General features: G+C 58.2%; 1 protein-coding gene across 1 annotated transcript; it reads right to left on the reverse strand.

Moving 5' to 3' along the window:
• Positions 1-676: 676 nt before the first annotated feature.
• Positions 677-13,871, reverse strand: ADAMTSL5 (ADAMTS like 5). The gene is made up of 12 exons (XM_038771769.1): positions 13,680-13,871; positions 11,610-11,697; positions 8,527-8,681; positions 7,435-7,495; positions 6,479-6,587; positions 5,901-6,028; positions 5,521-5,644; positions 4,989-5,072; positions 4,636-4,799; positions 3,536-3,699; positions 3,092-3,498; positions 677-2,441 (listed from the first exon to the last, which is right to left on the reverse strand). Exons 1-12 carry the CDS (start codon positions 13,745-13,747, stop codon positions 2,128-2,130), a joined length of 1,866 nt encoding a protein of 621 aa, XP_038627697.1. The 5' UTR covers positions 13,748-13,871; the 3' UTR covers positions 677-2,127.
• Positions 13,872-14,025: the final 154 nt, after the last annotated feature.

The following is a 14,025-nucleotide window of genomic DNA, read 5'->3' on the forward strand; positions in this document are numbered from 1 at the left end:
GATGCGTTCTGAACAGCATTTCCAGAATGTGATCCAGGCAGCAGAGAGCCAGCTAGACTGAGGAGGGGAGAGGCCTGAGGTGGGGAGACCAGCCAGGAGGTAGGAGTGGTGGCCCTAGGGGTAGAGAGGAAGAGGCAGATACAGGAAATAATGTGTATGGGGCTTTAGAGACAGACTGAATGTGGAAGGTGAAAGACAGAGAAGAGTCAAAGATGACCGCAAGGTTATGAGCTCTGGGACAGAGAGGATGGTGGTGGCATCAACTGTGACGGGTAAGGACAGGGTGGATTTAGGAGGGAAGATGAGTTCTGTGAATGTTGGTTTATTTGTTCCACTAATTTATTGATTTTTTATTTCCGTCTGGATAGCAAGCAGACCGGGCCTCAGCTACCGCTCTGGCTGGGCAGGGTGTTTTCTTGAGCTGCCAGGGCCAGGACAGTGAGGGGAGGGATGGGGGTGAGGGGGCAGGCCAAGGCGTTAGTTCTGTGGGGTTAATGTGGATGGCCCCCCTCCCTGCCTCCCCCAGTTCCCAGATGGGAGTGAAGTGGCCATTCCCACCCCAGCGACCGTCTGGGCTGGACTCCTGGTCTCACTCCCCATGGGGCTTCAATGAGACCCCCAGAGCTTCTGTTAGCTCCATGCAGCCCACCTGTCCCTCCTTCCCCAGAACACTCCCCCCACCTTGACATTTTACTCCCCCATCCCTTCACAGTGAACAATTGGCAGCTATGGGAGCAGGGGGGAGAGGAAAGTCAGACAAAAAGGAAAGGAGGGATGGAGGTGAATTAGTTTATTCTGCAAAAATAAATTACTGGAAAAGGAGGTGTGGAGATGAAGGGGTGTGGGGGAAGCTGCTGGGGCCACTGGTGTGAGACCGAGAGATGTTAACTGTGCCTCACCCAGCCTCCTCTCTTTCAGTCGTGCCCTCTCACCACAGGACTGTTCTAGATGGGTTCACCCAGTACCCCGGCTCCCCTCTCCAGGAGGAGACCAGTCCTTCCCCCAAGTAGCCAGAGTAAGAGCCCCCGGCCCTGCAGCCTGGAGTGAGGGGAAGGAGGAGGGTAGTCAGCCTGAAAGGCAGAGCGGGGGGATGCTGAGGGCACAGGGCCAGGAGAGTGAGGGGTAACTGGAGGAACAAGAAGGGGGCAGACGTGCCTGTATATGTGTGTGCACATGTGCATGTATGTCTACATGGGTTTATGGGACTTGGCCCATTTTCATGTGTGGGGTTGCATGTGTAATACACGTGTGGCTTCGTATGTTTATGCACCTGCAGCATGCAGCACAGTCTAGCAGAAAGAGTGCAGTCTCGGAGGCTGGAGACCTGAGCCTCTGGTTTGCTGGGTGATCTCGGGCATGTAGTTTAGCCCTTTCCTGGTCTTCTGTTTTCTCATTAGTAAAATGGGAATAATAGTAGCTGCCTCTTCCTCTCTCACAGGGCTATTGTGAAGACAAAGTGCGACTATGGATATGTAAATGCTTTAGAAAAATAAAAGCAAAATAGAAATTCAGTGGATGATGATGATGCGGGGGGGGGGGGGGAGGATTGGGAGAATACCCATTCCCACAGTTCCCGAGGAAAGTGGTTTGAGGGACTCCTCCTCTTCCTTCCCCCTCCCCTTTAACATCAACCCCTCCTGGACGAAACCCTCCAAAGGTGTCCGAGTTCCCGGCAGGTAGTCGGGGGAGGGGTGGTCAGCTGTCCCGCCTCCTTCATCCACCTGATCGTGGCTCAACTCCCGCCCCAGGTTCTGACAACCTGGGCCCCCAACCTAGGAGTAGAGAGAGATCATCTAGGGGCCCAGTGAACCAGTGATGCCAACCTCCCTGAGCCCCAGGGGAGACTCGGGAGCTGTGGTCCGGGCTAGGAAGCCATAAGAGCTTACAGGGTGGCTGCGACCGGAGAGGGGACGGGGGTGGGGGGAGACATTGGCTCTTATCCTGCCCAATGTGGAGAGGTGGGACCGGGTCGGAAGGAATTGAACGGTCACACGTGAATGTAGACACGACTCCTGCAGGTGCCCCTCCCTCTGCAAGGCCTGGCTCCGCCCCTCCTCGGGAAGGGCACCTTCAGTGGGCACCTGCCAGGGCCTCCCCGCATGGTCTTGGTTTGGCCCCCCCCAGGCCTCAGCCGGCCCGTGAGCGCGGGCAATGCTTAGCTGCCTCTCGTATCAAGGTGTCCTGGCGGGGGGACCAGGGGCGGGCGTAGCCAGCTCGGGGCAGCAGCAGGCGGTTGAGAGTGCCCTCGTAGTTGACGTGGCGCCGGGCGGTCAGCAGGTACTCCCGCTGCTCAGCCAGCAAGGGGCAGGGGCACACGCCCGGGGCCCACAGGTACTCGCGCCGCTCCAGCGGGTACAGGTTCTTGTAGGTGTGCTGAACCTGCACATCATAGCGGGTCTCCTGCCCCACCTGCCGCCGTGCCAGCACCCGGCCTCGGAACACTGTGGGAAAGTGGCGGGAGTCAAATTGAACTTTCCAAGCGCTTTGTACAGTGCTCTGCCCACAGTACGCGCTCAATAAATACGACTGAATGAATCCAAAAGGCCAAAGGGCCGGGCAGAGGTAGGCTAGGGGTGGAGCAGGGGCAGGGATGGGGAGGGGGTCGGAAGGGGGTCCCAGCCCAACGCTCCTGGGAAGGGAAGGGAGAGGAGGAGTCTGGAAGGCTGGGCAAAAGGGGCCCTGATCAGAGAGGGAGCCTCCTGGAGAGGCTGGGCAGGAGGGGGCCTTGGCCAGGTTCCAGGAGGAAGTGGCTGCGTGGCTCAGTGGAAAGAGCCCGGGCTTTGGAGTCAGAGGTCATGGGGTCAAATCCCGGCTCCGCCACTTGTCAGCTGTGTGACCTTGGGCAAGTCACTTAGCTTCTCTGGGCCCCAGTTACCTCATCTGTAAAATGGGGATTAAGACTGTGAGCCCCCCGTGGGACAACCCGATCACCTTGTAACTTCCCCAGCACTTAGAACAGTGCTTTGCACATAGTAAGCACTTAATAAATGCCATCATCATCATCATCATCAAGTGCCTTGGCATAGGGCAAGAACGGGGCCGAGGCTGGTGGTTGATAGTGAGGATGGGGTTGGGGTGGGGGGTGTCCTACCGAAATCACTCTGGCAGTAGTGCTGCAAGCGGCGGGAGTGGCCCTTGGGGTTGGGGCATGCCCGGCAGGTCCCTGGGAGAAGCACGGAGGGGTTGAGGGAAAGGAGAGAGGAGAGAGAGGCCCCTGGGGATGATGCTATGTAGGGGAGAACTGGTCTCCTTTCCATCACCCACCCAGAGAAGCCCACTCCTCCCAGCTCCAGCCCTCTGGATTTGGCTGCCTCTCCCACAAGGGAGGGGAGGGTTCGAGCCCCCATGCTCCCGAGGCACTGGGGGATTGGGCTGGTGGAGGAATCAGGAGGAATCAGGGGGACGGGGGTGAGGGGGAAGGAAGAAGCAAGGGGGCATACCTCTCTCCCTGGAGTCATCTGGGTGTCTCTGCGGGGGCTCTCGTGGCCTGTGTGTGACCTGGGGGCTGGGCTGGGCTGGGAGGGTGGGGGTGGGCCAGGCCCTTGGTGGGGGATCCTGGGAGGAGGGCACCTCCACCTCTCGGGTCTGGGGCTGCCGCAGGGCACTGAAGTCACCCCAAGTCCCCTGGAAGCTCCAGTAGAGAGCCCGAGGCAGCCAGAATTCAAACTCGATGCCAGGGTTGGCCTCCTGGAACAGGACCTAAAGGGGAAGAGGGGCCGTCGGGGGTGGGGGGAGACAGATGGCACAGAATTCCCAGGTCAAGCTCCAACTTTCCTAACACTCCTAACATTGGGCCTAAAACTGGGCCTCAACATGGTCTCCTGGACATCTCTTGAAAACATCCACAAGACAGCCCATTATAACAGTTTTCCCCCAGTAGCATGGCCTAATGGAAAGAGCACAGGCCCGGATGCCCTCTAATCTAATCCTGGCTCTGCCGCTTGCCTGTTGTGGGAACTCGGGCAAGTTACTTCAGTTCTCTGTGCTTCAGTCTTCTCATTTGTAAAATAGGGATTCAGTACCTGTTCCCCCTCCTACTTAGTCTGCGAGCTCAGGGTGGGAACAGGGCTGTGTCCGAACTGATTATCTTCTATCTACCCCAGTGCTCAGTATAGGGCTTGGCGCACAGTAAAAGCTTAATGCTTACTGCAATTATTATTATACTCTAGCCTAGTAGACCCCCTACAATAACAATCCCTAGGGAACCAACATTAATAATTTGTGTCTGCCTTTCTCCCCCATTAAATTGTAGGCTCTTTGAAAGTGAGGACTGCGACTTCTATTTTTATTAACCCCGCCGCTCCCCCCCCCCCCCGCCCCCCCATGCCAGCACCTAGTGGATGCTCGGTAAATACTAGTAAATACCTGAAAATGAATAAGTGAAGGTGAAGAAGTGAAATGAATTTACGTACATATCTATAAATTATTTATGTATATTAATGTCAGTCTCCCCCCTCTAGACAGTAAGGTCCTTGTGGGTAGGGAACATGTCTACCAACTCTGCTGCATTGTACTGAGCACTTGATACAGTGGTCTGCACATAGTAAGTGCTCAATAAATACCATCGATTGATTGAATAAGTTCTTCCCAGAGCCCCATGTGGTCCCAATTTCTGGGATTCCTTAGGCTCCTCACCTGTAAGAGCAGGTCCTCGCCCGTGGGCCCCACTGCCTCCAGGCTCTCGTGGTGGCCAGCTGAGCGGATGTATCGCACCTGGGTGCCTGCCACCTCATAGACCCCAGGCCAGTCGATGGCCCAGTTCCCATTAATCACGTGGCGCCCGTCGCTGCCCATCAGCGCTGCAAAGGGAGGGCAAGCAGGAAGGGGCCACGGGTCAGTGAGTTCCCCGTTCCCCTCCAGCTTGGCACTGCACCCCTTCCCTCCTCTGTTCACGCCTCCCCTCTCCCTGCCCCAAACGGGATCCATGGAAGGGAAACGGGCACAGGAGAAGAGTTAGGCAAAAGAGGGGAGGGACGCGAGACATGTACCGAGATAGTTGCGGCTCTGATCAGTTACCCTGATGTGTCGGGCCCCGGTGGGGATACGGGTCACATTTCTATAGCCGAAGAAGCCTGGAAGGTGGGAGGCAGGGGGAGCAGGGAAGGGGCACCTGTGACTTTGCCTTTCCAGAACCACAGTCCGCGACTCTGCCCATCAGGACCCCCGGTACCCTCCCGCACCTTGTCCAACCTGCGGCCCAGAAGCACGTAAGCGCTCTCAGGCCCACGCATGCATGTCTGTGGGGATGTGCACAGAGGTGAGTGAAATTAGGCGAGCAGCAGCGCACACCCCCAGGAATAGACAGTCGGGAGTGGAAGAGCGCCAGCAGCAGCAGTTCAGCGCTAGGGTTGAGGGCTGGGAAAGGGGTTGCGGCCCTCGGAACTCTCGACTCAGCTCGACTCCGGACCCTGTTCAAATGGGGCGGGTTGCTGGGGGAAGGAATGCAGGTGGGAGAGGGGATGGGAGTCCCGGAGCAGAAAGCCAAGAGTCGGAGCATTCACCCATGGAGGGGGCAATCACCGGAGGTAGGCGCGGCCTCCCGGTACACCCTCTGGATGAAGAGGCAGGAGTCGTTGGCGCCACCGCACGTGCCACAGTGATCCTCCCGAGCCCCCGAACCTAGGACACCATCACAGCCCACGCTCTAGAGAAGGGAGGAAGAGGCACGGGGGAGAGGGGCGGTGGGAGGTGACAGGAGCCTGAGAGGTGGCGTGGCAGTTCTTCCTCTGACCCCAAGATTGGTAACTGAACCCATGGACCCTACACCACTGTCCACCCCCCCCACACCTCCCCTTCCCCGTTTTGGGGTTGGAGCAGGGGGGGACCATGGGGACACGGGTGGGGGCTGACCTGGGCCCTAGAAGGGGGTCCGGGATGGGGGTGGGGGCAGGGGTCCTCACAAGGCATCGGCCACTGATGCAGAGGCCGTCGGTGTCCGGGCCACAGTGGGTCCCATCCAGGACCCGGCCAAATGTGTAGTAGAAAGTGTGGCCTTCAGCGAGGCAGTTCAGGTCACACAGGTTGGGAGCTGGGGAGGCAGAGAGAGGAAAAGGGCGAGGGAGCAGAATGGAGAGGAGAAAAGGAAAAAGGTGAGGGAGAGGAGAGTCACACAAACTCTCCCCACCCACCCATCCCCCTTCCAGCAGGCTGGGCTTTGGGCAGAACTTTGGTGGTATGAGGGTAGGCGGGGGGGTTTCTGTAGGGACAAGGTGAGGGTGGTCTCCTGTGTAATGTCACTGTGGGGCTATCTGGTGGAAAAATGTGGGCTGTATCACCCCGCCCAACTCCCAACCCCCAACCCCCAGGTAAATATTCCAGTGTCTACTGGGGAAGTTCGACCAGAAAAGGAAGTGGAGTGGGGGAAATGGGAATCAGGATGAGCCCTAACCCTGCACTCTCCCAGAGGAGCCACTGGACAGCCTCTGGACAGGAGGCAGAGGAGCATGACAGGGTGTGACAAAAGGCCGGACAAACTTACCCCCATGAAAGGGCACCCACTGGTAGGTAGCCTGGTGGCCTGGGATTGGCCTGGCATTGTAGAGGGCGCATTGCAATTCCCGGAAAGGCACAGCTCCCGGGGGACAGGCCTGCAGGCAGAGGAGAGGTCAGAGCTTTTCCTGGGCCAAGGTCAGGGAGATGGCCCAATCTTTTCTGGTTTTTTAAATGGCATTTAATAAGTACTTACTTTGTGCCAGACACTATACTAAGCAGTGGGATAGATAAAAGCTAATTGGGTTGGACACAGTCCGTGTCCCACATAGGGCTCACAGTCCTAATCCGCATTTTACAGATGAGGTAACTGAGACCCAAAGAAGTGAAGTGACTTAGAAGCAGCATGGCTCAATGGAAAGAGCACGTGCCTGGGAGTCAGAGGTCAAGGGTGCTAATTCCGGCTCTGCTACTTGTCAGCTGTGTGACTGTGGGCAAGTCACAACTTCTCTGTGTCTCAGTTCCCTCAACTGTAAAATGGGAATTAAGACTGTGAGCCCCACGTGGGACAACCTGATTACCTTATATCCCACCCCCCAGTGCTTAGAGCAGTGCTTGGCACATAGTAAGCACTTAATAAATGCCATCATTATTATTATTATTAACAAATACCATCATCATCATCAAGGTCACACAGGAGACAGGTGGCAGGGCAGGGATTAGAACCCAGGTCCTCTGACTCCCAGGCCTGTGCTCTTACCACTAGGCAACACTGCTTCTTGCGAGCGTTGCAGGAAGTGGAGAAATGCCCTCAACTTGTTAGGGAAATAAGCAGCACCAAAGTCTTCTAACCAGAGCTAGTGTCTAGGGATGGGAAAGGCTGAAATAGGGGTATGTGTGTGCATGTGTGTATTGGTTGGGGGTCCCCTTTCTCTGGACTCACCAGCTCAGAGGTGTTTTTGGGGGTGCTAAGGAGGGGTGGGGAAGTGCTTCGCCTGGACTCACGGTGATATGACACAGGCGGTACTGACGGGAGTCTCCATTGCATGGATCTTCCTCTGGAAGCCTGCAGACAGAACAGTTTTAAGGGTTTGGCTCCTGCTGGGAGGCCAGGTCCCCCCACGATATCCTCTCCCCTCTCAGGAGGCCACACACCTATTCTTCTCTCCCCTACCCCACAAGTCCCCTCCTACAGTTCCCCATTCACCCACAAGACCCGGCTGCCCATTCTCTTCCCAAGCACCCGGGGGTGGGTGGGTGGGCGGGGGAAGAGAGCCACATTCCAATCGGATTAAAGGGCAGAAACATGTGCAGGCGGCAGGCGTGGCGGCTGAGATGGGTGCAGCCAAGCGGCTTTGTCCAAGACATACCGTCCGTCCTTTTCCCTTTTCCTCCCTCCAAGCCTTGCCGACTAGCCCAGGTCCCCTTGAGGTTTTAGGTGGGAGGCTGGGAACCGCTACAATCATAGGTGCCCACTCCACGACAGCTGTAAGAGCTAGCGTCCCTTCCCCTGGGTTCCCGGCCAGGGGTGAAGCCACTGTTCTCGCCTCCACTGCTGCCTGGGATGGACTCCTGGCCAAGCTTCCCCCGGGACTCTGAAAAGACCTCAGAGCTTCCAGGCAGAGACCAGAGAGGCCCCAGATCGGGCCTCTGACCCTTTAGCTCTTGCAGCCTGCCTGCCCCTTCCCAGCCTTATCCCACTGGCTTCCTGCCCATTTTCCACCCACTAAGCTCACAATGAACAGTTGGCACCTACGCCCAGAATCCCAGCTTGGCACTGCCTGACCCTGGCCTGATGTCCGGCCCCTCTAATGCCCCCTCACCTCTGCCTCATGCCCACAGGTGGCTTGAAAGGACCTAGGCAGAACATGGGTGATGCCTGGATCCTTTCTACCTCAGGCCTTGCTGCCCGGCAGCTGGAGGAGAAGGCAGCAGAAGGATGCCAGGCATGCTCACTCTCCGGGCAAAAGGGAAGCAGGAGATGGGAGAGGCCAGGAATCAGGAAGATGTTGGGGGAGCTTGTAGCCTCCCCTGCCACATTCCCCACCTCCCCCAACCCTCTCCCTATACCCACACCGCACCAGGCCCCTCACCCACCTGATACACCGGCGGCTGCGGACACTCGCCCCATCCCCACAGGTGCTGGAGCAGCCAGTCCATGCCCCCCATGATGTCCAGTGCCCAGGCCCCTGTTGGCGAGTGGAGTGGGGCAGGGCCAGCAGGTTGAGCCTCAGTGTCGGGGGGTTGGGTCCCTACTTAAGGGAAGTCAACTGGGGTCAGCCAGCGTCCTCCCCCACCTGCCCCCCGGCCCCAGCCATTCCCCTGCCTCCATCCCCACTCCTCTCTGGCCTTTTCGAGTAACCTGTGCTGGCCTGCTCCCAAGAACCCAAAGAACCAGGCTTCCAGTTTCCCCTTAATAATAAAAATAATAATAATAATTATGGCATTTGTTAAGTGCTTGCTAAGTGCCAAGCACTGTTCTAAATGCTGGGGTAGATACAAGATAATCAGATTGGACACAGTCTTTATCCCACATGGGGCTCACAGTCTTAAACCCAGTTTTACAGATGAGGTAACTGAGGCACAGAGAAGTGAGGTGACTTGCCCCAGGTCACACAGCAGACAAGTGATGGAGCCAGAGTCAGAACCCATATACTCTGACTCCCAGGCCTGTGCTCTTGTCACTAGGCCACGCTGCATCTGCTTTTAAGAAGTGTTTAACTATGGATTGAACATTCGCCTTACAGCGTGGTTATGCCTCAGTCCTTGGGAAAAAAACATGGATAGTGTGTAGTGACAGCATTTGGGCATATGAATAAAGTCAACTTGAATATCTACAAAGTGTCCCCAGGGTGGCGGTTGAGCAGCTTTTTGTCTGACAAAATCGAGCCAGTGCTGCTACATTGTCCCGCAACCTTGGGAAATGAGAGAGCTTCCAAAGCTTTTTCAAAGATGCAATCATCCCCCCTTGGCTCAATCCATGGGTCCGATGAGCAATGAATGGACTTATTGGGGGGAAGAGACTGGGGAGGGATTTGCTCCCCTCCCAAATGGTTCATCTCAGAGCCATCCCCCTCTGCCCCCATCCCTTTTCCACGCCAGCCCAGCCCCCACCTACCCCACCTCCTTCCATCAGCGCTGATCCCCAGCTCTGAGAGAGGAGGGTGGGGAGGGCACAAAAAGATAGTAAATCCCCCTGACACCTCAGCTGACACACCTTTCCCACTCCCCCCCCCCCCCCGCCCAATCCCGACCACTCCTGCCCCCCAGGTGAGGCTGTCTCTGTCAATATGGTTCCTCCCCACCCTCTTCCTCTCCTCTCCTCTCCTCTCCTCTCCGGCCCCAGCTCTGTGCCTGCCCACCCAGGGGCCCCGGATCAGCGACTGTTGGGGACAGGTAACTGGGTGGGGTGAGAAAACTCACCCAGATTGGGGAGTTACTAGAGGCCCTGTCAGCCCCCACTGTCCCGCTGGAAGGGTTTGTTCTCTATGGTGTTTATTAAACACTTACTATGTGCCTAAAACTGTGCTATGCACTGGGTTAGATATAACAATAACAGAACAGACACAGAGGATGGGGAAGCAGGGGCCGTGGAGCTCGGAAGACGACTGTTTCTGGCAGTCCTGTGGGGAACCATGGACTGATTTTTTGGGAGGTGAAGACTGGAGTAAAGGAGTGGCAGAGAAATGAGGGCTCTGGGACTCCCCCAGACAAGGGAGGAGATGGGGGCAGAGGAAAACAGGGAATTTGACAGGAAACAGCATTAAGGATCAAGGGGCGCCAGGGACAGGGGGCTGTGCCCCCTCGCCCCGGTTCCCAGCTGGCGGTGTGTGTGGGGGAGTGAAGCTGCTGTTCCCACTCCCACAGCCCTCTGGGCTGGACTCTGGGCCTCGCTTCCTCCCAGGGCTATGACCGGACCTCAGAGCTTCCAAGTGGGTTTGGAGAGACCCCAGATCGGGCCTCTCTGATCCCCATTAGCTCTGCATAGTTCCTTCCTGACCCCATCCTTCTCACTCCCCTACCGACAACCGTGCCCCCTTCCCATTCAATCTTCCTCTCTCCAAGGCACCCTTTGAGGGACAAGGAGAGGGGTGGGGGACTGGGGATAGGACTGAACTGGTGGGGAACCCTGGCCAGGGGTGGGGGCAATGGAGAGGCCACCAGACCTCACCAAAGAAAGCTGCAGAGACACCGCCCCTGCCGCCCCCCCCCCCCCCCCCAACGAGGGGAGAGGGCACGCCTGGCTCTCCATCTCCCGCACTTACCATGTGTACCCCAGAACCTCCCATTCCTGTCCCCCAGCCCAACCCCGGCCAAATTCCAGGCCGAACAATGACTCAGGCTGTGGGGGGCCTGTTTCCCCAGCACAGGAAATGACCCGGTAAACAGGGCGATGTCTCCACTCCCCTTCCCCTGGGGGAGGAGACCTGGCGTCAGAAACACTGCCCAGAGACCCTAATGATCCTGTGGTTTGAGGAGGTTTGAGGGTAGGATGGTGGGAGAGATTCTGGAGGATGCTGGACTGTCCTAGTGGGTTCAGAGAAGAGTGAACTTCTCCCTCCTCACCCCTTCCATCTCCCTCCCCTTACCGATTGGCCTCCCTCCGGTTTTGGCAGGAGAAGAGGGGCTGGGTGGAGACCTGGTTGCAGGGTCAATGATTCCCAGGATTTAGGGCTGGGGCAGGAAGATTAGGGGAGAAAGGGGGTCCCCTCCCTCCCCCACTTAATTCCAAGTCTCACTTCTGCAGCTCATCATTTTAGACCCCACTCCATCCTCAACCCCTACCAGCTTCCCCTGCCCCAGCCCCATCGGGGTAGGCAGGCAGGACCCCAGTCAGCTGGTCAGAGAAGAGCTGTTTACCTGGGTATAAGCCCTCCCACCCACTCATCTCCTTTCTCTATCGCCCCTCCCCTCCCCCAGCTATATCTTTCTCCCTGAGGCCTGGAGTTCCTGCTCCCGTTGGGTCCCTTCCCAGCTTCCAATGCTCTACTCCCGTGGAAATGGGGGGCGGAGAGGAATGAGTTATGGAGACGCCGAGGGAACTGGTCCTTATTTACAAGCCTGGTTTATTCTGCCCTTCCACCCCTCCCGCAGACTCTGGGGGGGTTGGGCACCCAACCAAGAGGAGTGGTGGGGGCGGGCCCGGAGCCCTCTAGAGCGTCCCACACCCTGTCCCTTACCTGAATGCGGCCCTCTCCTTCCCAGCACAGGCTGAGCCAGGTCAAGAGTAGGAGGCTCCGGGGGAGGCCAGGACTGATGGAGCAAATGCTAGAGGTCAAACAGTGTTGGTTTCTAAGCCTTGGTCGGGAAGGGGGAAAAGACCCGTTCCTTTCCCTCTCCCGCAGCCTTTGTTCTGCCCCACTTCCACTCTCCTCAGTCCAGCTGCCAGCTTCCTAGACCCTGTCCATCTGACCCAAGCTCATAGCCTCCCACACTTTCCCCAGCCCCCCGACCCTCCCCAAATCCCTTTGGCTCTTGCAACGCTGAATCCAGGTCGGGGAGGATTTTAGGGCTGGGGGTTGTGGGGGGAATAACAATTCCCCCACCGGCGTTCCCCGGCCCACCCCCAAACAGACTATGGACTTGTTTGGCCAAAGGAACAGATAAAGGATTTGCTCTGGGAAACTGGCCGCTCCCTGAAACCTATCCCTTTAGGGACTTCCCTCGCTCGGGCCAGAGATGAAAGGGAAAACAGAGGTGGGTCAAGGGAGGTCAGCGCTGAAGCCAGTGGGGCCCAAATGTTTGGCTGCCACCTGCCCCCCGCGCCCCCCTCCCTCGTGAGGGGAGGGAATGGAGGGGGCATCCGGCGGCCTTTAGAGGACACAGCAGAGGCGAGAGGACCCTGGCAGCCCTCCCGGGGCCGGGCCGGGGGCGGAGAGGGATGAAAGGGAGAGGCTGATAGATAGGCCTGCCTCTCTCTGGCCCAGACCAGAGCCGACCCAAACGCAGCTCCCAGCGGTCCAGTCAGGGAAACGACGTCAAAGATGCGGGGAGGGTGTGGAGGGGGGGCATGGAGGAAGGGGGGAAGGGGGAAGCGGGCCCTGGAAAACAAGTTGGTGAGGCGGAAGGGGGGGCAACTCTCCAGGGGTGTGAATCACCCCACCCATGTCGCACCCCAAACCTGGGTTCGGGTTCGAACCTGCTCGCTAATTATCCGCCCCTCCTCCGTGTGGAGGAGGGGAGACCCTGGGACTTAGAGAAGCCGCTTCTCTGGGATAGAGGTGGGGATCTGGCCCGCACCTCCAGGCAGCCTTCCTCGGGACCCCTTTTTTCCGGGGTCGCTGCCACTAGGATACCAGACTCATTCCCGGAAATTCAGCCCTGACACCACGGGATCGCACGTATACACACACACACACACACACACACACACACACACACACACACACACACACACATGTACACACACACACCTTTCCCGAGGACACGTACACACACACACACACGTACACACACACACACACACACACACAGACACACACACACACACACACACACACACACACCTTTCCCGAGGACACCGCGTCCCCCAGCGAGCTCGGGGGGCAGAGGGAAGAGTGGCTTTAGAGGCAGCGTCCGGGCTAGGTACCAGGACCCCTGGTTTTTCTACGTTTTGTGTCTCGGGACCAATCCCTGTTCCTCTGTAGTCTCCCCTGCATCGGTCATTTAGGGGGATCGCAGGGAAGGGGAGAACAGCAAAAGGGAAAGTTCGGGGGGGGGGGGCGGTCCTAGAATACCCCAGATTGGTTGGGGGCAGAAGCAATATTCACTCGTCTGCCCCAACTCTGAACCGAGCAGGGCAGGAGGCGAGGGAGAGGGGATCCACGAGAAGCAGGATTGGCGGGTGTTGTTCATTACCCTTCTGCCCGTTTGGCAGGCCAGTTTGGATGGTGTCCCATCGAGTCCGGAGCCCCTTTCCCCACACTCCCAGACCTACGTCTCACCACCCTGGGCTTGGAGGGAAGGGGACGTCTTGGAGCCCAGCAGAGGGAATTTCCAGCTCTGAAGTCACCCCAATCCCTGATCTTGGGGAAGGGGACCGAGCTGGTTTCACTGGGGAGGAGAAGGGGAGGTGTCGGACTCTCGGGGCCGTGACCCTCGGGGTCTCAAGTCGAGGGAGAAGGGAGGAGAGAGCAGTGTCCTTTAGCTGCTGAGGAGGTTCGGACCCCTCCGGGGACCCCCCGCCTGCCACCAGGACAGCCCGTCCTGCGTGGGCCCCTTCTAGGTGCGTGAAGGGGGCAGAGACTTACCGGAGTCGCGAACAGCCCAAACCCGGGAGTGCAGCCCGGGCCTCCTGGCTCCCCGCGGCCTTCGGCATCTCGGGCCCACGGAGGGGAGGGGAGGGGAGGGGATCGCGAGTGGGAATGGGGGTAGGGGGCTCGCCTTAGCCTCTGAGTCGCCGAAGAGCTCTTATTCTGGGACGGCGGGACCAGCCAGGACTGCCGAGTTGGGTGGGGAGGGAGGAAGAGAGAGGCCGTAGGGGGGGAGTGGGAGTGGGGATGGGGGGGACCGCCCGAACTGCGGCCCCTCCTACCCCGGCCCGGCGGGGAGGGGCCGGGGAGAATTGGGAAAAGGGGTGCCCCATCCCCGCCCTTC

This window comes from Tachyglossus aculeatus, chromosome X1 (genome assembly GCF_015852505.1).
Source record: "Tachyglossus aculeatus isolate mTacAcu1 chromosome X1, mTacAcu1.pri, whole genome shotgun sequence".
Classification (NCBI taxonomy): domain Eukaryota; kingdom Metazoa; phylum Chordata; class Mammalia; order Monotremata; family Tachyglossidae; genus Tachyglossus; species Tachyglossus aculeatus.

What these genes read in the sequence shown, in the direction of transcription:
- ADAMTSL5 (XM_038771769.1), bottom strand. Translation starts at nt 13,747, where the DNA reads ATGCCGAAGGCCGCGGGGAGCCAGGAGGCCCGGGCTGCACTCCCGGGT. An exon ending in TTGGGCTGTTCGCGACTCCG is followed by an intron (nt 11,698 to 13,679) that starts GTAAGTCTCTGC and finishes TTTGACCTCTAG; the next exon opens with CATTTGCTCCATCAGTCCTG. An exon ending in GCGAGGACCTGCTCTTACAG is followed by an intron (nt 3,700 to 4,635) that starts GTGAGGAGCCTA and finishes CTTCCCCTTTAG; the next exon opens with GTCCTGTTCCAGGAGGCCAA.